Source organism: Taurulus bubalis (genome assembly GCF_910589615.1).
Source record: "Taurulus bubalis genome assembly, chromosome: 11".
Taxonomy (NCBI): domain Eukaryota; kingdom Metazoa; phylum Chordata; class Actinopteri; order Perciformes; family Cottidae; genus Taurulus; species Taurulus bubalis.
The window spans coordinates 2,040,571-2,065,801 of NC_136599.1; the positions used below are offsets into that span (position 1 = coordinate 2,040,571).

Consider the following 25,231-nt stretch of genomic DNA (forward strand, 5'->3'; position numbering starts at 1 on the left):
CAGCCCGGGTCGCTCTTCAGACACAGCTTCATCTTGCAGCTGAGGAAGATGCCGCTGTTGTTGCCTTTGAACTGAAACATCTGGAAGGCTAAGACGCTTCCTCCATTCCCGTCGTCCACCACCTTCACCGTGTTGTCGTCTGGGTTCCCACAGCTGCTCGGAGACAAGAGCACCCGTGAGGTCTGGTCCATCTTCAGCTGCTAGGTTCTGGTTCTAAAGCGGTCCACCGATTGGTTCTGGTTCTAAACAATCCACTTATTAGTTCTGGTTTGTAACTGATCCACCGATTGGTTCTAGTTCTAAATGATCCACTTATTAGTTTTGGTTCTAAATGTCCACTTATTGGTTCTGGTTCTAAATGATCCACTCCAAGGTTCTGGTTCTAAACCGATCCACTTATTGGTTCTGGTTTTAAACCTATCCACTTCTAGGTTCTGGTTCTAAATTGATGCACTTGTTGGTTCTGGTTCTAAACAGATCCACCTACTGGTTCTGGTTTTAAACCTAACCATTTCAAGGTTATGGTTCTACACAGATCCACTTGTTGGTTCTGGTGTTTCATGTTCAGAGAGAACAGAAACCTGTAACCTGCTGGCATCTGGGGGCTTCTGGGAAACGGAGTTCAATTAAAGACAGGAAAAAACAAAATATGAACAATAAATATCATCAGTAAGAACAATCAGTGTGAAAATACTTTGTAGCGAGAGGAGGAAGTGCTCCTTCTCTGCAGTAATAGGACTAATACAGTGTGACAATACTTTGTTGTGGTAAAAGTACTTCACACACAATCAAATACTGTGTTCCAGTAAAGGTAACAGACAGTAAACATGTGTTTGGATAGATTTGATAAACTCTTGTTTTGTGTTTTAAAATGTACTGCAGTAGAAGTACTCTGACCCGTTCTTGACAAGGTCATATTTCAGGTCTCCGCCCCCCTCGGCGTTGGTGGCGGAGCACGCCTCCATCACCAAGGTGATGATGTCAGCGTCTAGCCCGTCGGCGTTCAGCTTAATGTAGATCATCTGATCCGTCTGGATCCCGTCGGAGAAGTCAAAGGGCGTCGAGCAGGCGACGTCAGCGCAGATGCCCGTAGACAGACTGTAGTTCCAGGAGCCAGAGACGATCTGCTGCATCGCCTTGCTGCAGACACACACACACACATCTTATTGTGTTTGTCGAGTTCTGATCATGAACGGATCATGTCGAGACTAATTGTGCTCGGTGTTATTTATTTGAACCTCTCACCCTCCTTTGACCTTGAAGGACACGGCCTTGACGTCCGGCTGCCCGTAGAAGCACGAGAAGTCGATGTCGACCACGCCTTGGCGAGAGATCAGAGCAGAATCGGAGGTGCTGTTGCTCTTGATGGTGTTCTTGTAGGTGATGGTTTCGTTCAAGGCCTGCAGAGATTGGGAAGGTGTTACTGCAGGATGGGAGCGGGAACTGGAACCTCAAAGGCCTCAGCCTGCTCCGAACTAAGTGCCCGTCGGACTCTGAAGGACTCATGTATGTTATCATGAATCAGACAGACGTCCCTGTTGATGAACTCTGTAGTTCTCTTGGAAACGGACCTTAAAACTAGCCATCAGACCTGCACCAGGTGGACCTGATGGTCAGGTTGTCTATTTCAGAGTAAAACCCAGAACCCGACGAGCACTTAGTTGAAAGCTTTCGTTGGAGGGAGAATCGCCCACCAGGATCACGGCCCCACAGGGTTTGTTGCTCTGGAATCCGAAGGTCACCATGTGCGTCTTTTCATCCACCCGACCTCCACAGGTGCGGTCGTTGAGTCGGAGGGTCGTGTGGTCGATGCCCCGTTCTGTCAGCAGACAAGCAACCAGGGAGACGGAGGCGGAGTCCTGCTTGCAGACCGTTGGGTCACCTGAACGCCGTCAGACGGAGAAACCAGACACATATTAGGATTGAGGTGTTCCTCAGGGAAGTATTCTGGGGCCACTTGTATTGTACTGCGCCCGTTTCTATTGTCTGGGCCCGCTTCTATTGTCTGGGCCCGTTTCTATTGTCTGGGCCCGCTTCTATTTGGATCAGCATGACGTCTAATTTCACATGTTACGCAGAAGATACACCGCTGGATGTCTCTGCTTACACAGACAGTTCCACCTGTCTCACTGACATCATATCGGGGTTTTCTTTAGTAACCGCACACTTACACTTGATTTTCAAGCCATCAACTAAATGATAAAAATAATAGTGACTTCAGAACTTCCTCCATCTTTCTTTGAGATATTCTTAATCTTTCCCAAAAGAAATCTGCTTCTCAACAAAATGCAGTTTGTCGTCGTCCAACTGAAAATGTAGAGAATCCTTTAAGATTGATTTAGTGTGAAATGTGTTGCCGTTTATGGACATCAAACACTTGACTTCAGTCTTCTGAAATGTAAAAACGTATATCTCTCTCTCTATATATATATATATATATGTATATTTATATCACTTCTCCTTAACTAAAATACTCAAAAGCGTCAGAAAAAGGTTCCGTCTTACCTAGAGAGCCTCTGGATTTGTATCCGGCAGCAAAGGCGGCTCGGCAGAGGCAGGCGGGTCGGCCGCTGATGTCATCGCCGCAGAACTCGTGATCGCTGCAGAACTCGTGATCGCTGCAGGAGGCGTTCCGGCAGGCGTCCTGCGAGGGCGGGGCTGCACACAGGGAGGAAGGGCCAATGTATATTTATGTATATATATATGAAATATATGAAAGCGTACGTGGAGCCGAGGTCTCAGGTGACGGGCCCGTCACCTGAGACCTCGGCTCCACGTACGTTTTTATATACAAAATATGACGTGTGACGACGTGTCATGCGGGTTACAGACAGTTCGAGCTCTTACAGCAGCCGGCCTTTGACCTCCAGTCCTTCGTCCCGGCATCGCCCATCATGCCGCAGGCCACGCCGTACGCCTCCAGGAACCGGCAGTAGAGAGCGTCCACGTTCGGGTGTCGGCACAGCGTGTCGGTGCAGGCGGCGGCGTGGGAGTCCGGGTCCACGAGGCCGTGGCAGGAGGTGAACGGCGCCTCCTTCAGGAGGTTACAGCTGCAGCAGAAGATAAACAGGGTATGTGTATACTATGTGTATATATATATATACATATATATATATATATACATATATATATATATATGTATATATATATATACATATATACATATATACATATACATATATATATATATGTATATGTATATATGTATATATGTATATATATATATATATATATATATATATATGTATATATATATATATATATATATACATATATATATATATATATATATATATATATATACATATATATCAGAGGACAGCTGGTCTTCAGGTGTGTCTCCGCTCACCGCTCAGTCACCCTGGTGCAGTTGATCCGGCTGTCGGCGGGTTCACTGGACGGCGTCTCACAGCTGGGAATGAGACACGAACAGAGAAGACCACAGAGGTCAGTGATGAAGGTCAGTGATGAAGGTCAGTGATGAAGGTCGTGGGTGTTCAGGTGTCTCACCTGCTGGAGCTGAACTCCGAGAGCTTCCCTTCTGCCAGAGAGCTGCTGTTCCCACAGAGACCCTGCAGGGCCAGTGTTCCTCCTGCAGCCACACAGAGAGGAGGTTTGACTCACAGGATGAGACAAAACACACACATGTGTGTTCATCTCTACCCACCAACACCATCAACACCATCGACACCATCAACCCCACCAACACCACCAACACCATCAACCCCATCAACACCATCAACCCCACCAACACCATCAACACCATGAACCCCATCAACCCCATCAACACCATGAACCCCATCAACACCATCAAACCCATCAACACCATCAACCCCATCAACCCCATCAACACCATGAACCCCATCAACACCATCAACACCATCAACACCATCAACACCATCAACCCCATCAACACCATCAACACCATCAACCCCATCAACCCCATCAACACCATGAACCCCATCAACACCATCAACCCCATCAACCCCATCAACACCATCAACACCATCAACCCCATCAACCCCATCAACACCATGAACCCCATCAACACCATCAACACCATGAACCCCATCAACACCATCAACCCTATCAACACCATCAACACCATCAACACCATCAACACCATCAACCCCATCAACACCATTAACCCCATCAACACCATCAACACCATCAACACCATGAACCCCATCAACACCATCAACACCATGAACCCCATCAACACCATGAACCCCATCAACACCATGAACCCCATGAACCCCATCAACCTCATCAACACCATCAACACTATGAACCCCATCAACCCCATCAACACCATGAACCCCATCAACCCCATCAACCCCATCAACACCATCAACACCATGAACCCCATCAACCCCATCAACACCATCAACCCCATCAACACCATCAACCCCATCAACCTCATCAACCCCATCAACACCATCAACACCATCAACACCATCAACCCCATCAACACCATGAACCCCATCAACACCATGAACCCCATGAACCCCATCAACCTCATCAACACCATCAACACCATCAACACCATGAACCCCATCAACCCCATCAACACCATCAACCCCATCAACACCATCAACCCCATCAACCCCATCAACCCCATCAACACCATCAACACCATCAACCCCATCAACACCACCAACCCCATCAACCCCATCAACACCATCAACCCCATCAACAACATCAACACCATCAACCCCATCAACCCCATCAACACCATCAACCCCATCAACCCCATCAACAACATCAACACCATCAACCCCATCAACACCATCAACCCCATCAACACCATCAACCCCATCAACAACATCAACACCATCAATCCCATCAACACCATCAACCCCATCAACCCCATCAACAACATCAACCCCATCAACCCCATCAACCCCATCAACACCATCAACACCATCAACCCCATCAACACCATCAACCCCATCAACACCATCAACACCATCAACCCCATCAACACCATCAACCCCATCAACAACATCAACCCCATCAACAACATCAACACCATCAACCCCATCAACAACATCAACACCATCAACACCATCAACACTCTGCACCTGTCACATGGATCTGTGCGCTGGTGCCATCGAAGAAGATGGAGGTGGTGTAGCCGGAGAGCGACGCGTTGGCGGTGACTCCGCTCTCGTCCTGAGAGAGTTCCACGCCGTGCACCGTCTGAGGAGCGCTGAGGCTCAGCGCGGAGTCATTCACCTGCAGAGACACACAACAAACACACAACAAACACACAACAAACAAAGCTGAGTTAGGACCAGCTCAATCTGAGCCGTTGTTTCGCACCTCTCAATTTCTCTGTTTGGTCGTTTTGTGTCTCTTTGTGGTTGTTTTGTGTCTCTTTGTGTTGTTTTGTGTCTCTTTGTGTTTGTTTTGTGTCTATTTGTGTTATTTTGTGTCTCTTTGTGATTGTTTTTTGTCTCTTTGTGATGTTTTGTGTCTCTTTGTGTTTGTTTTGTCTCTTTGTGTTGTTTTGTGTTTTGTTTTGTGTTTCTTTGTGGTTGTTTTGTGTGTCTTTGTGGTTGTTTTGCCTGTTTGTGTTTGTTTTGTGTCTCTTTGTGTTTTTTTGTGTCTCTTTGTGGTTGTTTTGTCTCTTTGTGTTGTTTTGTGTCTCTTTGCGTTTGTTTTGTCTCTTTGTGTTGTTTTGTGTTTTGTTTTGTGTCTCTTTGTGGTTGTTTTGTGTGTCTTTGTGGTTGTTTTGCTTCTTTGTGTTTGTTTTGTGTCTCTTTGTGTTTTTTTGTGTCTCTTTGTGTTTGTTTTGTGTCTCTTTGTGGTTGTTTTGTCTCTTTGTTTGTTTTGTGTCTCTTTGTGGTTGTTTTGTGTCACTTTGTGGTTGTTGTGTCTATTTGTGTTTGTTTTGTGTCTCTTTGTGTTTGTTTTGTCGTTTTGTAGTTGTTTAGTGTCTCTTTGTAGTTGTTTTGTGTCTCTTTGTGTTTTGTTGTGTCTCTTTGTGTTGTTTTGTGTCTCTTTGTGTTTGTTTTGTGTCTCTTTGTATTTGTTTTGTGTCTCTTTGTGATTGTTTTTTGTCGCTTTGTGGTTGTTTTGTGTCTCTTTGTGTTTGTTTTGTGTCTCTTTGTGTTGTTTTGTGTCTCTTTGTGTTTGTTTTGTGTCTCTTTGTGTTTGTATTGTGTCTCTTTGTGTTTGTTTTGTGTCTCTTTGTGTTGTTTTGTGTCTCTTTGTGTTTGTATTGTGTCTCTTTGTGTTTGTTTTGTGTCTCTTTGTGTTGTTTTGTGTCTCTTTGTGTTGTTTTGTATCTCTTTGTGTTTGTTTTGTGTCTCTTTGTGATTGTTTTTTGTCTCTTTGTGATTGTTTTTTGTCGCTTTGTGGTTGTTTTGTGTCTCTTTGTGTTTGTTTTGTGTCTCTTTGTGTTGTTTTGTGTCTCTTTGTGTTTGTTTTGTGTCTCTTTGTATTTGTTTTGTGTCTCTTTGTGATTGTTTTTTGTCGCTTTGTGGTTGTTTTGTGTCTCTTTGTGTTTGTTTTGTGTCTCTTTGTGTTGTTTTGTGTCTCTTTGTGTTTGTTTTGTGTCTCTTTGTGTTTGTATTGTGTCTCTTTGTGTTTGTTTTGTGTCTCTTTGTGTTGTTTTGTGTCTCTTTGTGTTTGTATTGTGTCTCTTTGTGTTTGTTTTGTGTCTCTTTGTGTTGTTTTGTGTCTCTTTGTGTTGTTTTGTATCTCTTTGTGTTTGTTTTGTGTCTCTTTGTGTTGTTTTGTATCTCTTTGTGTTTGTTTTGTGTCTCTTTGTGTTGTTTTGTGTCTCTTTGTGTTGTTTTGTATCTCTTTGTGTTTGTTTTGTGTCTCTTTGTGATTGTTTTTTGTCTCTTTGTGATTGTTTTTTGTCGCTTTGTGGGTGTTTTGTGTCTCTTTGTGTTTGTTTTGTGTCTCTTTGTGATTGTTTTTTGTCTCTTTGTGATTGTTTTTTGTCGCTTTGTGGTTGTTTTGTGTCTCTTTGTGTTTGTTTTGTGTCTCTTTGTGTTGTTTTGTGTCTCTTTGTGTTCATTTTGTGTCTCTTTGTGATTGTTTTTTGTCTCTTTGTGATTGTTTTTTGTCGCTTTGTGGTTGTTTTTTCTCTTTGTGGTTGTTTTTGTGTCTCTTTGAAGTTGTTTTGTGTCTCTTTGTAGTTGTTTTGTGTCTCTTTGTGGTTGTTTTGTCCATTTGTGTTGTTTTGTGTCTCTTTGTGTTTGTTTTGTGTCTCTTTGTGATTGTTTTGTGTCTCTGTGTGGTTGTTTTCTCTCTTTTTTGTCTCTTTGTGGTTGTTTCATATAGCTGAGTGTCATCAGCGTATGGGAGGAACGTGCCATCATGCCGCTTGCATTAGTAAACCTTCACACTGACTGTGGCGTACTTGTACTTCCCCGCCTGGTCCCAGGTGAATGTCGACAGCCGGCCCGACCAGACGCAAGATCACACGGTCCAAGAAACTGACGTCCTGACGGCGGCGTTCCCTGAAGACGGCGAGCAGCTGGAGGCCTGACGCTGATCAGCGTGTAGGCACAGCGATCCCGGACGAAGCCAACATGGCCGCTGAAGTCGATGACGGCGGGGCCGGTCACAGTGCAGATAGTGGAGTTCATAGCTGCACTGTCAGCGGCCGTGCTGCCTGCAGACGACGGGGAGGGTTCAGAAGTAGCAATTGTTACGCAACAATAATAAATAAAGTTGTAATTTTACGCAGAAAAGTGACAATATTTTGTAATCTAAATGGTAATACTTAGAGAATATTTCAAGATTAAAGTCACAATACTTTCCTAAAAAGTACTTTTAGATAAGAATCCTAATATTCAGAAGAAAAACAACAGGGAATAATAATAATTACATTTTAAGATGAAAGATTTAATTTTTCAAGAGGAAAACATAATATTTCCCCTTCAAGTCGGAATGTTTTGAGATAAAAGATTAGAATCAGACTAATTAAAGATTATGATTGTCTTATTTAGATAGAAATACTAATTATCTTTACATTGAAGAAAACAAATCCACATAAAGTTTGTCTTGACTAGGAAAAATCTGTAATAATGTAAGAATATAATGTAATATTAAATAAAATCATATTTACTTAAAAACATTTAAATATTATAATCGTAATATTTGCACCAAAATGTTGCAATATTTAAAGATACACGTTTAAGTTTCAATGTTACCACTTTATAATCCATATAACAACATTCAGAGCTCTGCGACTCATAAAAAGTTCAGATGGATGAAGTTTGTTTACCTGTGAGCTGACTGAGTGCAGCCAGGCAGAGCAGGAGGTGGAGCATGATGAAGAGAGCTGGAGGGGACATGTTTGAGTCATGCTAATGTCATGCTAACATCATGATAGGGTCATGCTAACATCATGCTAAAGGCATGCTAAAGTCTGGCTAACATCATGCTAGTAATAATTGTAATAAATGCATACTAATATTATGCTAACATCATGCTAACGTAATTCTAACCGTCAGGTCTGCAGAGAAGAGCATGGGTTCCAGCCTGCCCTCCATTCAGGACTTATACTTATCCAGAGTCAGGAAACGTGCAGGAAAAATCACAAAGACCCAACAAACCCTAAACACAACCAGTTCCAACTCCTCCCCTATGGGGGGCGCTACAGAGCTCCGTATGCCAAAACCACCAGAAACCAGAACAGCTTCCTCCCACTGGCCGTCACTCCGATGAACCCGGTTCTCGTTGAAGACTAACAGGTCGGACCTGTCTCAAACACCTGGAGTCATTTCTGCTGTAAACGTCTCCTGTTGTTGAGAGAAATCGCAAATCCCTCGAACTAACAAGTCTGACGAGGATCTCAGAGACGTTCAGCCGCCACGCCATGTTTTCCACAGCGAGAGGAAGTGAACAGCCTGCAACCTTCACACACACACTCAGAACCCGTAGGCGCCTCTTTGGCCCTGTAGAGACCTGTATGGGTCTCCTAGGACTAGTAAAGACCTGTAGGGGTCTCCTAGGACTAATAAAGACCTGTTAGGACCTCTTAGGACCTGTAAACACCTGTAGGGGTCTCCTAGGACTAGTAAAGACCCGTTAGGACCTCTTAGGACCTGTAAACACCTGTAGGGGTCTCCTAGGACTAGTAAAGACCCGTTAGGACCTCTTAGGACCTGTAAACACCCGTAGGGGTCTCCTAGGACTAGTAAAGACCCGTTAGGACCTCTTAGGACCTGTAAACACCCGTAGGGGTCTCCTAGGACTAGTAAAGACCCGTTAGGACCTCTTAGGACCTGTAAACACCCGTAGGGGTCTCCTAGGACTAGTAAAGACCTGTTAGGACCTCTTAGGGCCTGTAAACACCCGTAGGGGTCTCCTAGGACCAGTAAATACCTGTTAGGACCTCTTATGGCCTGTAAACACCCGTAGGGGTCTCCTAGGACTAGTAAAGACCTCTTAGGACCTGTAAACACCTGTAGGGGTCTCCTAGGACCAGCAAATACCTGTTAGGACCTCTTAGGACCTGTAAACACCTGTAGGGGTCTCCTAGGACCAGCAAATACCTGTTAGGACCTCTTAGGACCTGTAAACACCCGTAGGGGTCTCTTAGAGCTAGTAAAGACATGTATAGAGACCTGTTAGGACCTGAATGACCAATAGGGCCCTGTAAAGACCCGTAGTTCTGGTATTAGAACTTTTTCTATTAAAAGACTATTTATACTTTGTGGTATTCAAACGTTTTCCTGTAACAGAGAATTTATACTTTATGGTATTAGAACTTAAGTGTTAATACTTTGTTGTATTAGTTACTTTTCCTGCAGTAAAGGGTATGAATACTTCCTTCTCACCTCTGTGGGTCTTGTGGATGTCCGGAGGCGCTGCTGGTGGGCTCTGGGGATCTGGACCGGTCCGGGTGAGTCCTGCTTGACTCTAGTCTGCGTCTTCCCTTCAGACCACGTTCTGGCTTCTGACTGCAGCTCAAGGATTCATGCAAATGATCATCCTCGTCTCTCTGAGGCTCCACGAGGCGTTCAGGGCCTCACAGACCACGCCCACTGGGGTTAAAAGTACCACCGTATTATTAAAGTACTCAAAGTAAAGTGACGGATTATGGAAACAGGATGGCATTGATATAATATTATTATTATCATTATTATTATTAACATTATGAGCGATGCATAGTGATGAAATGTGCCTAAATACAAAGAATAAAGAGTAGATTACATATGAGACACACAAAAAAAACGGTAAACCGTAAAGTGTAACAATTTAGGAAATAAAACATGAAAAAAAGCAAAGTATTGTATATAAGTATAGTGCTGCAGTGTGTATGAAGTGTATAAAGAATGTACAGTGAAGGGATGTTGTTGACGTTGTTGTTGACGTTGTTGTTGTTATTGTTGTTGATGTCGTTGACGGGTCAATCTACGGAGGATCTGGCCAGAGGGGATTTATTGTAACTTATTGTAAAGTATATTTACATATTTACTCAACTGAGGTCCAGATATGTAAACTCCGGATCTGAAGTAAACTAACTCCGGCAGTGAAATGGTTAATATTTCACTTTGACATAACATGCAAATACTCAAGTACCTCAATGCTGTACTTACAGTAAGTAAAGTACACATTCCACCAACAGAACCAGTTCTTCTGTCTGCTCCAGTGTGACGGACAGCTCCAGTTTACATCAGAGCCAGCTGTCCAATCAGATCGTCAGAATCACAGACCCCTCCCCACAAGGTGACATAATCCTGTAGAGACACGTACATTACATTACATGTCATGTAGCTGACGCTTTTATCCAAAGAGACTTACAATAAGTGATTCACCATGAGGGCAAACTCAGAACAACAAGAATCAAGAAAGTACAATTTCTTCAATAGTTAAACTACAAAGTGCTATCAGTAAGTGCCGTCTGAGTGCTGCTAAAGTACTACTACGACGCTACCTTCTTTATTCAAGCTGTAGTTGAAAAAGATGTGTTATTAGTTTGCGACGGAAGATGTAGAGACTTCCTGCTGTCCTGATGTCAATGGGGAGCTCATTCGACCATTGAGGAGCCTAGTTAGGGTCCTATTAGGACCTGTAGAGACACGTAAGGACCTGTTAGGACCTGTAGAGACATGTAGGGACCTGTTAGGACCTGTAGAGACATGTAGGGACCTGTTAGGACCTGTAGAGACATGTAGGGACCTGTTAGGACCTGTAGAGACATGTAGGGACCTGTTAGGACCTGTAGAGACACGTAAGGACCTGTTAGGACCTGTAGAGACATGTAGGGACCTGTTAGGACCTGTAGAGACATGTAGGGACCTGTTAGGACCTGTAGAGACATGTAAGGACCTCTTGGACCTGTAGAGACCCGTATTGACCTCTAGGACCTGTAGAGACATGTAAGGACCTGTACATCTAGGACCTGTAGAGACATGTAAGGACTTGTACATCTAGGACCTGTAGAGGCATGTAAAGACCTCTAGGACCTGTAGAGACATGTAAGGACCTGTACATCTAGGACCTGTAGAGACATGTAAGGACCTGTAGGACCTCTAGAGACCCGTATTGACCTCTTAGGACCTGCAGAGACACGTAAGGACTTGTACATCTAGGACCTGGAGAGGCATGTAAGGACCTCTAGGAACTGTAGAGACATGTAAGGACCTGTAGAGGCATGTAAGGACTTGTACATCTAGGACCTGTAGAGACATGTAAGGACTTGTACATCTAGGACCTGTAGAGACATGTAGGGCTTGTACATCTAGGACCTGTAGAGACATGTAAGGACCTCTTAGGACCTGCAGAGACGTGTAAGGACCTCAAGGACCTGTTAGGACCTATAGGGGCCTCATAGGACCTGTAAATCCCGTAGTTATGGTATTATAACTTTTTCTTCTAACAGAGTATTTATACAGTTGGTATTATAATGTAAGTGTTAATACTGTTGTATTAGTTAATTTTAATGCAGTAAAGGATATGAATACTTCCTTCAGCCTGACTGTTAGGAGAGAGAGAGAGAGAGACAGAGAGAGACAGAGAGAGAGAGAGAGAGAGCGAGAGACACAGAGAGAGAGAGAAAGAGAGAGAGAGAGAGAGAGATAGACTTGTTTTAATTAAAGTTTTTTAATTTTAAAAGAGGAATCTGTATTTTACTTAAATATTTCCATGTGATGTTTTGTAATAATGACAAAAACAATCGATATAATTTCAGTATAACTACAATAATTATTAATAATAACAATAATGGTCATTTAAAAAGTATAATTATAATAATAATTAATAATAACAATCATTATAATTTCAAAGTATAATGATCATAATCATTCATAATAATAATGATGGTAATTAAAAAAGTATAATTATAATAACTAACAATAATGGTACTTTTACAAGTATAATTATCATAATAATTATTATTAATAATAATGGTCATTTAAAAAGTGTAATTATAATTAATAAAAACAACAATACATTGTTTATGTACCAGATTGAAGAAGTACATTCAGAGTAAACGTGTGTTTAGTGTTTGTTGAACAGAAACTGCTCGTTGGTCAAACAACAAAAATAAAGATCCGATTAACGGCCTGACGTAAAAAAAAAAAAAAGAAGAAGAAGAAAAAAAAAAAAGAAGAAATCGCTGTCGTAACCCGGAAGTGACGTCTCGGCTCCGTCAGACGGTGTTGATGTTTTGTGGACTGGTCGCTGGAGGAAGAAGAGGAGCCGCGTTTTGTTTTTGTTCAACCGAGCCGTCGAGGAGAAGCGAGCCGGAGTCCCGTCGACCGCTCCGGTTCCTCCAGGACGTCACGTCGCTGTCTGGAGCCGAGCGGCCGGTCCGGAGGGCGGATACACCGACGCTTTTGATCCAGAACGGGAGGACTCGTCACCCTCTGACCCCCCCCCCACCCCCCCCCCAACACACACACACACCATGACGATCCTCCCGAAGAAGAAGCCCAGCTCCGGGGTCGGAGTCTCGGACCACGCCGATGACAGCGACCGCCGGAGCGGCTCCGACCCGCACCAGCACCCGCACGCGGGGCGGACCGGAGCCCGGCCCAGGGCGTCCCCTCCGCCGTGGTCCTACCAGCCGGCCGCGCCGTCCTCCGCTCGGGACGACCGGCGGAGCATCGAGGCGAGCTCCCGGCCGCAGCAGGCCTCCCCGCCGCCCGTCGGCTCCGCGTCCCCGGTAGGGGGGCCGCCGGGCGACGGGCGGGACGGCGGCGGCGGCGGGACGGCGGGGCCCGGGGCCCGCGGGGAGCTCGTCGCGTCGGCCGGCGGCGTTGTGAGCGGCGGCTGCGGCGGAGGCGGCTGCTGCTCCGGGCCCGGACTAAGCAAGAGGCGGCGGCAGACGGGCAGCTGCTCCGGAGGTGGGGGGGTCGCGGCGGCTCTGGCCGGGGGAGGCCAGTCCGGGGGCTCCGGATCCGGAGGCTCCAGCCAGGACCCGGAGGAGGGAGCCGGGAACAACAGCGAGGACGAGTACGAGAACGCGGCCCGGCTGCAGTCCGTGGACCCAGCCACCGTGGAGCAGGTAGGAGCTAACCGTTAGCATCGTGCTAATGCTGCAGGAGGATGCAACATGTTGTGATGTGGTAGCGCTGGGGCCGTTATGACCTGTATGCGTGTGCTAATGAGGCGTTATGGACGTTTTATCATATGGTAATAGTGAGCATTAGCCTCAGGACGTTATAGAGGTGTTATTAACCTTTTATTAATGTGGTAATAACACGTTTTTAACCTTTATTCATGTGCTAATAGTGAGCATTAGCATCAGGACGTTATAGAGGCGTTATAAATCTTTATTAATGTGGTAATAACACGTTTTTAACCTTTATTCATGTGCTAATAGTGAGCATTAGCTTCAGGACGTTATAGAGGTGTTATTAACCTTTACTAATGTGGTTATAACACGTTTTTAACCTTTATTAATGTGCTAATAGTTAGCAGTAGCATCAGGACGTCATAGAGGCCTTATTTACCTTTTTATTAATGTGCTAATTTTTATCATTAGCTTCAGGACGTCATAGAGGCGTTATTTACCTTTTTATTAATGTCGTAATAACACGTTTTTAACCTTTATTCATGTGCTAATAGTGAGCATTAGCTTCAGGACATCATAGAGGTGTTATTTACGTTTTACTAATGTTGTAATAACACGTTGTTAACCTTTATTCATGTGCTAATAGTGAGCATTAGCTTCAGGGCGTCATAGAGGCGTTATTTACCTTTTTTATTAATGTGGTTATAACACATTATTAACCTTTATTAATGTGGTAATAACACGTTTTTAACCTTTATTCGTGTACTAATAGTGAGCATTAGCTTCAGGACGTCAGAGGCGTTATAAACCTTTATTAATATTGTAATAACATGTTATTAACCTTTATGCATGTGGTTCACCAGGTGTCCACATGGACAATAACTGACTGAGTTCTGATGGCATTGTTTTTAAATGTTTAAGCGTATATATTTTTTACAGGTGATAACATCATACTAACTTTGTTCAAAGCTTTTAAAATATATATTATACATTTTTATTTGTGTTAAATAATGATAATGAACAAACAAAAACAAGTGAGCTCAGGTACGTGAACACAGCACCAGGTGAGCTCAGGTACCTGAACACAGCACCAGGTGAGCTCAGGTACCTGAACACAGCACCAGGTGAGCTCAGGTACCTGAACACAGCACCAGGTGAGCTCAGGTACCTGAACACAGCACCAGGTGAGCTCAGGTACCTGAACACAGCACCAGGTGAGCTCAGGTACCTGAACACAACACCAGGTGAGCTCAAGTACCTGAACACAGCACCAGGTGAGCTCAGGTACCTGAACACAGCACCAGGTGAGCTCAGGTACCTGAACACAGCACCAGGTGAGCTCAGGTACCTGAACACAGCACCAGGTGAGCTCAGGTACCTGAACACAGCACCAGGTGAGCTCAGGTACCTGAACACAGCACCAGGTGAGCTCAGGTACCTGAACACAGCACCAGGTGAGCTCAGGTACCTTTCAAAACAAACACTTGAGTTAAAACAAAAGGTTCCTTCAAAGTAAAAGTTGTAAGGTTCCTGAGAACAATAACCAGGGTATTTATATACATAATATAATGTAATATATAACATATAATATATAATCAGGGTTTAAGCTGTAAATAAACATCATTATTATAATACTTATGATTATTATTATAATAATGATTATTATAATAACTAAAATATCATATTAAATTAAATAAAACCTATTTTAGAGAACCAGAATAAATATAACGCAACTTTTAAATTTCAAAAAGCCGACAAAATGAAATAAATAGTTTGTAAATGTTTTTCCTCATGTGGTGTTGGTTGGGATTCTTCCTCCTCCTCTTCCTCCCATTCATGTGAATGTATTTGTGAACAATGTGTGTGTTTATGTTATAAAGGTCTTTTCCCTTTCATCATAATGTGTGTGAATCGATTGCATCATTATTATTGGAGATTGTACAGCTTTGACAAATCTGACCCTGTGTGTGTGTGTGTGTGTGTGTGTGTGTGTGTGTGTGGTGTGTGTGTGTGTGTGTGTGTCTGCATGTGTGCGTGTGCGTTCAGCAGGAGCACTGGTTTGAAAAAGCTCTGGGGGAAAAGAAAGGTTTCGTCATCAAGAAGATGAAGGAGGACGGAGCGTGTCTGTTCAGGGCCGTGGGTGAGTGACACACACACACACACACACACACACACACACACACACACACACCTGGACACACACACCTGGTTATCCCCTCAGGTGTGTGTAGTTCCTCTGGTCACCAGCAGGTGTCAGGTGTGGGTAGTTTTATGAAACATGAACCAGTTTTTCTTCTGGACAGAATAAAAGATATTATGAATTATTTGTAATATATTTAAAAGCCTGCAGAACAACAACAATAATAATATGACTATTATAATAATTATTATAATAATATTAAAATAATAATAGGAGAGAACACAGAGGTGATGTCATCACATAAAACACAAACTCTACAGATGATTTATTTCTTTTTAAACCAACATAAGAGCCATTTATTTTATAATTATTTAACTTTATCTCATAGATCTACTTCATCATCACATTCACTCAGATATCACATGAATATGAGATAAAATATTGTCTTTATTTAGTTTGACTGTTTTTGTTGCTTTAAAGGTACAAAGAGCATGTTGTGATGCAGGTGTGTTTTATGAGAGGTGAGACTGTGTTGACACCAGGGGGCGCTGTGTGTGTGTGTGTGTGTGTGTGTGTGTGTGTGTGTGTGTGTGTGTGTGTACTATATATAAACTCAGTCTTCTTGTGAATCAGTCACGGCCTCAAGGTGCTGCTCTGTTTACCCACAATGCTTTGGGAGCTCACCCGTGTGTTACAGTGATTGTTAGTTAACGTAAAGCCTGAGGTCTCCTCACGGTGAGACCTTATTGATCTCTGATCAGGGATCAATATCAGCATCTATATTGGTCTCCTTCTGATTCTACTCACTTCTGTTTTCAGAGACGCGTTTCTCTGCTTCGTCTCCATTTCACAGAAAAAACACACACACACATACACCACACACACATACACCACACATATATAAAAGACACACCGCTGCCCACCTGAAACAGAAAGTAGACCGTGTGTGTGAGAGAGTCTGGTGTGTGTGTGTGTGTGTGTGTGTGTGTGTGTGTGTGTGTGTGTGTGATTATTAATTCTCAAGAAGTCGGTCAGTGTTTCTTTGCAGCCAACGCATGTTTTCTGTTGTATCCTCCTCTCCTGGTCTCCTCTCCTGGTCTCCTCTCCTTGATTCCTCTCCTGGTCTCCTCTCCTTGATTCCTCTCCTGGTCTCCTCTTCTTGTTTCCTCTCCTGGTCTCCTCTTCTTGTTTCCTTTCCTGGTCTCCTCTCCTTGATTCCTCTCCTGGTTTCCTCTCCTTCTTTCATTTCCTGGTCTCTTCTCCTTGATTCCTCTCCTGGTTTCTTCTCCTTGTTTCCTCCCCATGTCTCCTCTCCTTGTTTCCTTTTCTTGCTGAACAAACACTTTCCCAGAATGCAGCAGGTCATTTAGTTTGTGTAGCCCTCATTACTGCTTTCTCCCAGAAGGCTTTACAGTCTGTGACCTTTGACCCTCACATCAGTTCAGAAAAATACAAATAAACGTGATGGTCGGATTCCAGATGTCGTAGGTCATGGTTACATTGAGGTGGAGGACGACAACAACAACAACAACAACAACAACAGACTGTTAATGTTGGTCTTTCTCTAATAATTGGATTACAGAACCAAATTATTGTCGTTAACACAACGATCGTAACATGACCTGGGCCTGAACACACACACACACACACACACACACACACACACACACACACACACACACACACACACACACTCTCTTTGGGTGATGTGTTGGGAGAATCCCTTTGTGTGTTTCTGACACCTGCTGCTGTTCAGCCGTGTGTGTGTGTGTGTGTGTGTGTGTGTGTGTGTGTGTGTGTGTGTGTGTGTGTGTGTGTCACACTAACTGACTTTTCTCACAAACACTGTGATGAGAAAAAGGAAGTTGTCGGGGAGGTTCTGAGAATTGGCGTGGTGACGGACCATGTGACTTGCTGGAAATCAAACCAAAGTGATGCTCATTTGCATACACAATCGTGTGTGTTTGCACACACACACACACACACACACACACTAGAGTTTCACCTCATTCAGAGTTTATTTGAGTCAGTGAAGAGAAGTTCTGTTTTTAGAGTTTGAGTCAGATGCATTCTTGTCTTCAGTCCTCGTTAGCTTGAATACCAGCACATCTTTATTATTATGAATGTTATTAATGTTGTTCATGTAATATATTGTTAAACAATGCACAAAGAAAGACATGCAGAAGTGATTGATAACAGAACAAAGCTTGGTGTGTTTACATCTTCTAAAGGTTATTCGTGAGCTCATGGTCGTCTTTTCAGAGCTTTTACAGAACGATGCTTTTTAGTTTAAGTAAAACAACAATTGGGGGGAGATATACAATTTATACTTTCCACTAGGGCTGGGCGGTATGGCCAAAAATTCATATCACAGTATTTTGTAAGATTCTGGCAGTTTCACGGTATATCACGGTATTTTTTCTCCAAATAAACACATTAATTTATTGACGCCGAAAAGGACCGCCATCGTTATTCACCACTCGCTCGCAACTGTCCAGCAGCTGTTTTGATTGGTACATAGGGAGCTAGACTGGAGGGATTTAGGACCCAGGGGAATCCCTTGATACTAGTGGCGCATGCGCGGCCGTAACGACTATTGTCATTTCTTGCACACCCTGAGTCAAGTGAGTTAACATGAGACGTAAGTAGCTCGGTCCGCTGCTCCTTCAGCTTCAAGCTGTGAACATTAAATGTTGTTGCTGCCTAACAGTGGCGACCGGTATGACGGTATGTGAACAATTCATACCTACGGAAAACTGAAACCGGTATACCGCACAGCCCTACTTTCCACATTTATTCACATTCATTAACTGTTTTATTTTTGATATTTGTGGATGTTGAAGCCCAAGAAGGATTTTGTCTCAAATCTCGGGACAATCCTTCCCTGTCTCCTTGCGGTCGTTCCGTGTCTCCTGATAATCGTTCCGTGTCTCCTGATAATCGTTCCCTGTCTCCTTGCAGTCGTTCCGTGTCTCCTGATAATCGTTCCGTGTCTCCTGATAATCGTTCCGTGTCTCCTGACAATCGTTCCGTGTCTCCTGATAATCGTTCCGTGTCTCCTGATAATCGTTCCGTGTCTCCTGATAATCGTTCCGTGTCTCCTGGCAATCGTTCCGTGTCTCCTGGCAATCGTTCCGTGTCTCCTGGCAATCGTTCCGTGTCTCCTGGCAATCGTTCCGTGTCTCCTGATAATCGTTCCGTGTCTCCTGATAATCGTTCCGTGTCTCCTGATAATCGCTCCCTGTCTCCTTGCAGTCGTTCCGTGTCTCCTGATAATCGTTCCGTGTCTCCTGATAATCGCTCCCTGTCTCCTTGCAGTCGTTCCGTGTCTCCTGGCAATCGTTCCGTGTCTCCTGGCAATCGTTCCGTGTCTCCTGGCAATCGTTCCGTGTCTCCTGGCAATCGTTCCGTGTCTCCTGGCAATCGTTCCGTGTCTCCTGGCAATCGTTCCGTGTCTCCTGATAATCGTTCCGTGTCTCCTGATAATCGTTCCCTGTCTCCTAGCAATCGTTCCGTGTCTCCTGATAATCGTTCCCTGTCTCCTGGCAATCGTTCCCTGTCTCCTGATAATCGTTCCGTGTCTCCTGATAATCGCTCCCTGTCTCCTTGCAGTCGTTCCGTGTCTCCTGATAATCGCTCCGTGTCTCCTGATAATCGTTCCGTGTCTCCTGATAATCGTTCCGTGTCTCCTGATAATCGTTCCGTGTCTCCTGGCAATCGCTCCGTGTCTCCTGATAATCGCTCCGTGTCTCCTGATAATCGTTCCGTGTCTCCTGATAATCGCTCCCTGTCTCCTTGCAGTCGTTCCGTGTCTCCTGATAATCGCTCCGTGTCTCCTGATAATCGTTCCGTGTCTCCTGATAATCGTTCCGTGTCTCCTGGCAATCGCTCCGTGTCTCCTGATAATCGTTCCGTGTCTCCTGGCAATCGCTCCGTGTCTCCTGATAATCGTTCCGTGTCTCCTGATAATCGTTCCGTGTCTCCTGATAATCGTTCCGTGTCTCCTGATAATCGTTCCGTGTCTCCTGACAATCGTTCCGTGTCTCCTGAGTAAAGGACGTCCGGTTTTGCCTCCGCCGTGATGCCAGTGTCTCTTCATGGATGCGTATCTTGACCTCTGACCTGCGTGTGTCTCTGTGTGTCAGCTGACCAGGTGTACGGGGATCAGGACATGCATGAAGTGGTCAGGAAACACTGTATGGACTACCTGGTGAGTCTCCGCTCCTCCTGTCCGTCTTCACGACGCTCCTCTTCCTCCAGCGTCTCCTCCTGTCTGTGTCCATAACCGTCCTCTTCCTCCCAGATGAAGAACGCAGACTATTTCTCCAACTACGTGACAGAGGACTTCACCACATACATCAACAGGAAGAGGAAAAACAATTGCCACGGAAACCACATCGAGATGCAGGCGATGGCCGAGATGTACAACCGACCGGTGGAGGTGTACCAGTACGGCACAGGTGAGTCCGTCTGTCCATAGGAACCAGCTGCAGATCTGTCAGCCAATCACGTCGCGCCAGCCTCACCCCGCCTCCTCCTCCTGCAGAGCCAATCAACACGTTCCACGGCATCCACCAGAACAACGACGAGCCAATCAGAGTGAGCTACCACCGCAACATCCACTACAACTCGGTGGTGAACCCCAACAAGGCCACGATCGGGGTCGGACTGGGACTGCCTGCCTTCAAACCCGGGGTACTAGAACCAGAACCTTTAGGACCAGAGACCTCTTTTTCAAGTATCAAATGTGTTAAAAAGAGCATTTTAAAAACTATTTGATTTGGCTGCTAAATATTTACGACTATTACGAAAGATTTTTAAGACTTCCTGTTTCTAAAGCGTCTAAAAGCAATTGACCTTCTTTGTTTAATCTTCAGACGTGTAAATCGTGTTTTTATGAGAGAACTATTTGTGGACGCTTGGCAAATAGCGACTCTTCTGGTTGTATAGAAGTCTATGCTTCATGTGTTAAAGCTGCATTCTCTCTCCTGACTGGGGGACTCCTCTGGTTGTATAGAAGTATATATAAATGTTTTAAAGCTGCATTCTCTCTCCTGGCCACCAGGGTTGTATAGAAGTATATATGAATGTGTTAAAGATGCATTCTCTCTACTGACTGGGCGACTCCTCTGGTTGTATAGAAGTCTATGCTAAATGTGTTAAAGCTGCATTCTCTCTATGACTGGGCGACTCATCTGGTTGTATAGAAGTATATGCTTCATGTGTTAAAGCTGCATTCTCTCTCCTGACCACCAGGGGGCGACTCCTCTGGTTGTGTAGAAGTATATATGAATGTGTTAAAGCTGCATTCTCTCTACTGACTGGGCGACTCCTCTGGTTGTATAGAAGTCTATGTACATGTGTTAAAGCTGCATTATCTCTAATGATCACCAGGGGGCGACTCCTCTGGTTGTCTAGAAGTGTATGTATAAATGTGTTAAAGCTGCATTATCTCTACGGACTGGGCGACTCCTCTGGTTGTATAGAAGTAAAGCTGTGTCAGTAACCCCCCCCCCTCTCAGTACGCAGAGCAGACGCTGATGAAGTCGGCCATCAAGACGTCGGAGGAGTCGTGGATCGAGCAGCAGATGCTGGAGGACAAGAAGAGAGCGACGGACTGGGAGGCCACCAACGAGGCCATCGAGGAGCAGGTGGCCCGAGAGTCTTACCTGCAGTGGCTCCAGGACCAGGAGAAGCAGGCCCGCCAGGTACAGACAGACAGGCAGACAGACACACAGACAGACACACGCACACACACACCGACCGACAGACAGACAGACAGACACACACCCACAGACAGACACACACCGACAGACAGACGCACACACACACACACACACCGACAGACAGACACACGCACGCACGCACACACACACACACCGACAGACAGACAGACGCACAGACAGACACACACAGACAGAGACACACACACACAGAGACAGACAGACACACACACCGACAGACAGACACACACACACCGACAGACACACACAGACAGACAAACAGACGCACACAGACAGACACAGACAGACGCACACAGACAGACAAACAGACGCACACAGACAGACACAGACAGACGCACACACACACACAGACAGACACAAACAGACGCGCACACACACACGCAGACAGACAGACAGACGCACACACACACACCCACACACACCGACAAACAGACACACACCCACAGACAGACAGAAAGAGACACACACACCCACAGACACACACACACACCCACAGACAGACGCACACACGCACACACACACACACACCGACAAACAGACACCCACAGACACACACCCACAGACGGACACACACACACACACACACACACACACAGACAGACATACACACACACACACACACACACCGACAAACAGACAGACAAAGACACACACAGACACACACACACACACAGACAGACAGACAGACAGACAGACAGACAGACAGACAGACACACGCACACACACACCGACAAACAGACAGACAAAGACACACACAGACACACACACCCACAGACAGACAGACAGACAGACAGAGACACACACACACACACACACCGACAAACAGACAGACAAAGACACACACACACACAGACAGACATACACACGCACACACACACCGACAAACAGACAGACAAAGACACACACAGACACACACACCCACACACAGACAGACAGACAGTTGACGGGTCTGAATGTGTCCCCTCTCAGCCCCGTAAGGCGACCGCTACCTGCAGCTCGGCGACGGCGGCGGCCTCCAGCGGCCCGGAAGACTGGAGCGCCCGGTCGCCGCGGCAACGCGACTGCGACCCCTCCCACTCCCACTCCGACCTCCCGACGGGGTCAACGGGGTCAACAGGGTCGACCCACAACAAGCCCCCCTCCCCCGCCGCGGCCGCGCTCATCCTGAGCAAACCCCCCTCCCCCTGCGCGCCAGGTAACACACACACACACACACACACACACACACACACACACACACACACACACACACACACACACACATGCTCACTGTACTCGGCCAATCAGAGAGCAGCATGAGCTGTGATGGATGGAACTAATGATTGTGTGTGTGTGTGCGTGTGCGCTTGTGTGTGTGCTTGCGCGCGTGTGTGTGTGTGTGTGTGTGTGTGTGTGTGTGTGTGTGTGTGTGTGTGTGCGTGCGTGTGTGCGTGCGTGCGTGTGTGTGTGTGCGCTTGCGCGTGTGTGTGTGCGCTTGCGTGTGTGTGTGTGTGTGTGTGTGTGTGTGTGTGTGTGTGTGTGTGTGTGTGTGTGTGTGTGTGTGTGTGTGTGTGTGTGTGTGTAGGTCCCAGTAATCAGAGTCGTCATCATTTGGAGTACAGAGCCATCATGCAGGAGATGTCACCTACAGCGTTTGGTAAGAAGTACTACTACTAGTACTACTACTAATACTACTATCTACAGCGGGTCAAATAAGTATTGAACACGTCACCATTTCTCTCAGTAAATATATATATACATATATATATTTACTTAGAAGAATAGTGACGTGTTCAATACTTATTTTACCCGCTGTATTCATCCCCTGTGTGTGTGCGTGTGTGTGCGTGTGTGTGTGTGTGTGTGTGTGTGTGTGTGTGTTATCAGTGTTTATCTGAGTACAGACAGTATTAACTGTCTCCAGGTTGTTCTGAACTCTAAGGATCTGATGAGGCTTCATCCAGTCAGCTGCTTTCAACTGAGTCAGTGGCAGGAAAGACTTGTGAACTGGTCTGTGAACTGGTCTGTGAACTGGTCTGTGAACTGGTCTGTGTGTTTCAGGTCTGACGGACTGGGAGGACGATGAGATCCTGGCGTCGGTGCTGGCCGTGTCCCAGCAGGAGTACCTGGACAGCATGAAGCACCAGAGCTCCGCCTCCATGCACCGAGAGAGAGAGCCGTCACCCGACAGCAGCTGATAGCCGGCACACACACACACACACACACCACTCACACACACACGCACACCGACAACAGTGACCTTTGACCCCCCTCCTTGCCCCCCCTCCTCACCTTTGGCCCTCAAAAGGAGATCGACCAGGGAAAAAATAAAACATCAAACAAAGAAATGCACACTTGTTTTTTTCTGCAGACATTTCAACTCGTCAGTTCATCACTTGTCTCCTTGTTTCCTTTCCTCCTTTCCTCTCTTCCTCATCGCTCCCATAAGCCCCTCCTCCCAGCCAATAGTGACCCCCCCTTCTCCTCCTGGTTACAACCCACATGGGGCTCCGTCTTCACGCTGATTTGGGATCAGTTGTGATTGGAGGATTTTATTTTGAAATTCACAAACGTCGGTTTTAAATTTTAATATCTTTGCTTTGGTGTCAACAGTTCAGGCTGTTAGCTCTGAGGCTATCAGGACCATTGGTTCCAATGAGGAATGCTAGCTGTCACCTCAAGTCTTACCGTTTTAAAGCTACTTCCCTTAGCTTAGCTAACCTCGTAGCTCCCGCCGGCGGCCATTTTGTGTCGAGCTGTTCGGTTTCCTTCTTCGTCTGGGAAACAAAGATGGTCATGGTCTGTAACACCTCTCTCCTGTCTTCATCCTCCTCTTCCTCCTCCAAACCACCACCATCATCATCATCGGACTTATTTAGCTGCATGTTTAATCGACCACGACCAATATCATCATAGAGAAAAAGCGACAAAAAAATTTAAAAAAAGGAGATAAAAAAATGTGAGAAATGTCATACTTATCATCTTAATGATTGATTATTATTATTGTTGTTATTATTAATAATATAAGTTTGTTTTATTTTATTTTATCGTTTGGGATGAAAAGACCTTTTTTTCTTTTTTCTTGGAATAAAAAGAGGAAAAATGTTTCTGAAGAAAAATGTTTTGGAGATGTTATTTCTTTCATCTATAACCGTATATTACACATGCATATTATTTATGAATATTGTTCCTTTTACTAAGAAATTCAGTCCTGATAACAATGACAAAATATGAATTTGTTTATATGATGACGCTGTTGTTTTTATGATGAAAAAATAACACAAACTGAATTGTTTATTGCTTACTAAATAAATAAAGAACAGTTGGATATATGTCAATAATCATCGACAAAATTGAATTTGATTAATTGCATCAAACTCTGCAATACTTGTACTACTTGTACTTTTACTTCTAGTATTTTAACAGTGTGGTAGAAGTACTTTCCTGCAGTTGGGGGTCAGAGTACTTCTTCGTGTACTTATTTTTGAGTTTCTTGTAAATTCTTGAGGCGAAACTTTTATTTTGACAGGAACCAGAAACCGACCTGACCAGAACGCGCGCGGAGCAACCGTTGGTTTATTTCGATACATCAAAGACTGTGTGTGTGTGTGTGTGTGTGTGTACGTGTGTGTTTGTGCGCGTGTGTGTTTTGGGGAAACCGTCCTCCTATTTCCTGTCATCTTCATCATCTTCATCTTCCGCCTTGAATTCTACGAATTCCTCTCGTTCAATTTAAATATTCATGAGGAAAACGCGCAGCTGGACTCTGATTGGCGGGACGGTTCAAAACATTTGGGTCCTGGTCTCAGCGCCGATTGGACAGCGAAGGCGTGGTGGGCGTGGTCTCTCGGATGAGTATAAATACAGAACCAAACAGCA

General features: G+C 45.0%; 1 protein-coding gene across 2 annotated transcripts; it reads left to right on the plus strand.

Annotated features, from left to right (window-relative positions):
* The first annotated feature begins 12,665 nt into the window (after nucleotides 1-12,665).
* otud5a (OTU deubiquitinase 5a) lies at nucleotides 12,666-24,617 on the plus strand. Of its 2 annotated transcripts, none has more exons than XM_079226610.1 (9): nucleotides 12,666-13,480; nucleotides 15,536-15,629; nucleotides 19,775-19,839; nucleotides 19,933-20,089; nucleotides 20,176-20,324; nucleotides 21,152-21,337; nucleotides 22,343-22,568; nucleotides 22,938-23,009; nucleotides 23,414-24,617. In XM_079226610.1, exons 1-9 carry the CDS (start codon nucleotides 12,881-12,883, stop codon nucleotides 23,548-23,550), a joined length of 1,686 nt encoding a protein of 561 aa, XP_079082736.1. In that variant the 5' UTR covers nucleotides 12,666-12,880; the 3' UTR covers nucleotides 23,551-24,617. The 2 variants fall into 2 exon arrangements, with proteins under 2 accessions (XP_079082736.1, XP_079082737.1); XM_079226611.1 differs by having other exon boundaries at nucleotides 15,539-15,629.
* Nucleotides 24,618-25,231: the final 614 nt, after the last annotated feature.

What these genes read in the sequence shown, in the direction of transcription:
- otud5a (XM_079226610.1), top strand. Translation starts at nt 12,881, where the DNA reads ATGACGATCCTCCCGAAGAAGAAGCCCAGCTCCGGGGTCGGAGTCTCG. An exon ending in ACCCAGCCACCGTGGAGCAG is followed by an intron (nt 13,481 to 15,535) that starts GTAGGAGCTAAC and finishes GTGTGCGTTCAG; the next exon opens with CAGGAGCACTGGTTTGAAAA. An exon ending in GTGTCTGTTCAGGGCCGTGG is followed by an intron (nt 15,630 to 19,774) that starts GTGAGTGACACA and finishes TCTGTGTGTCAG; the next exon opens with CTGACCAGGTGTACGGGGAT.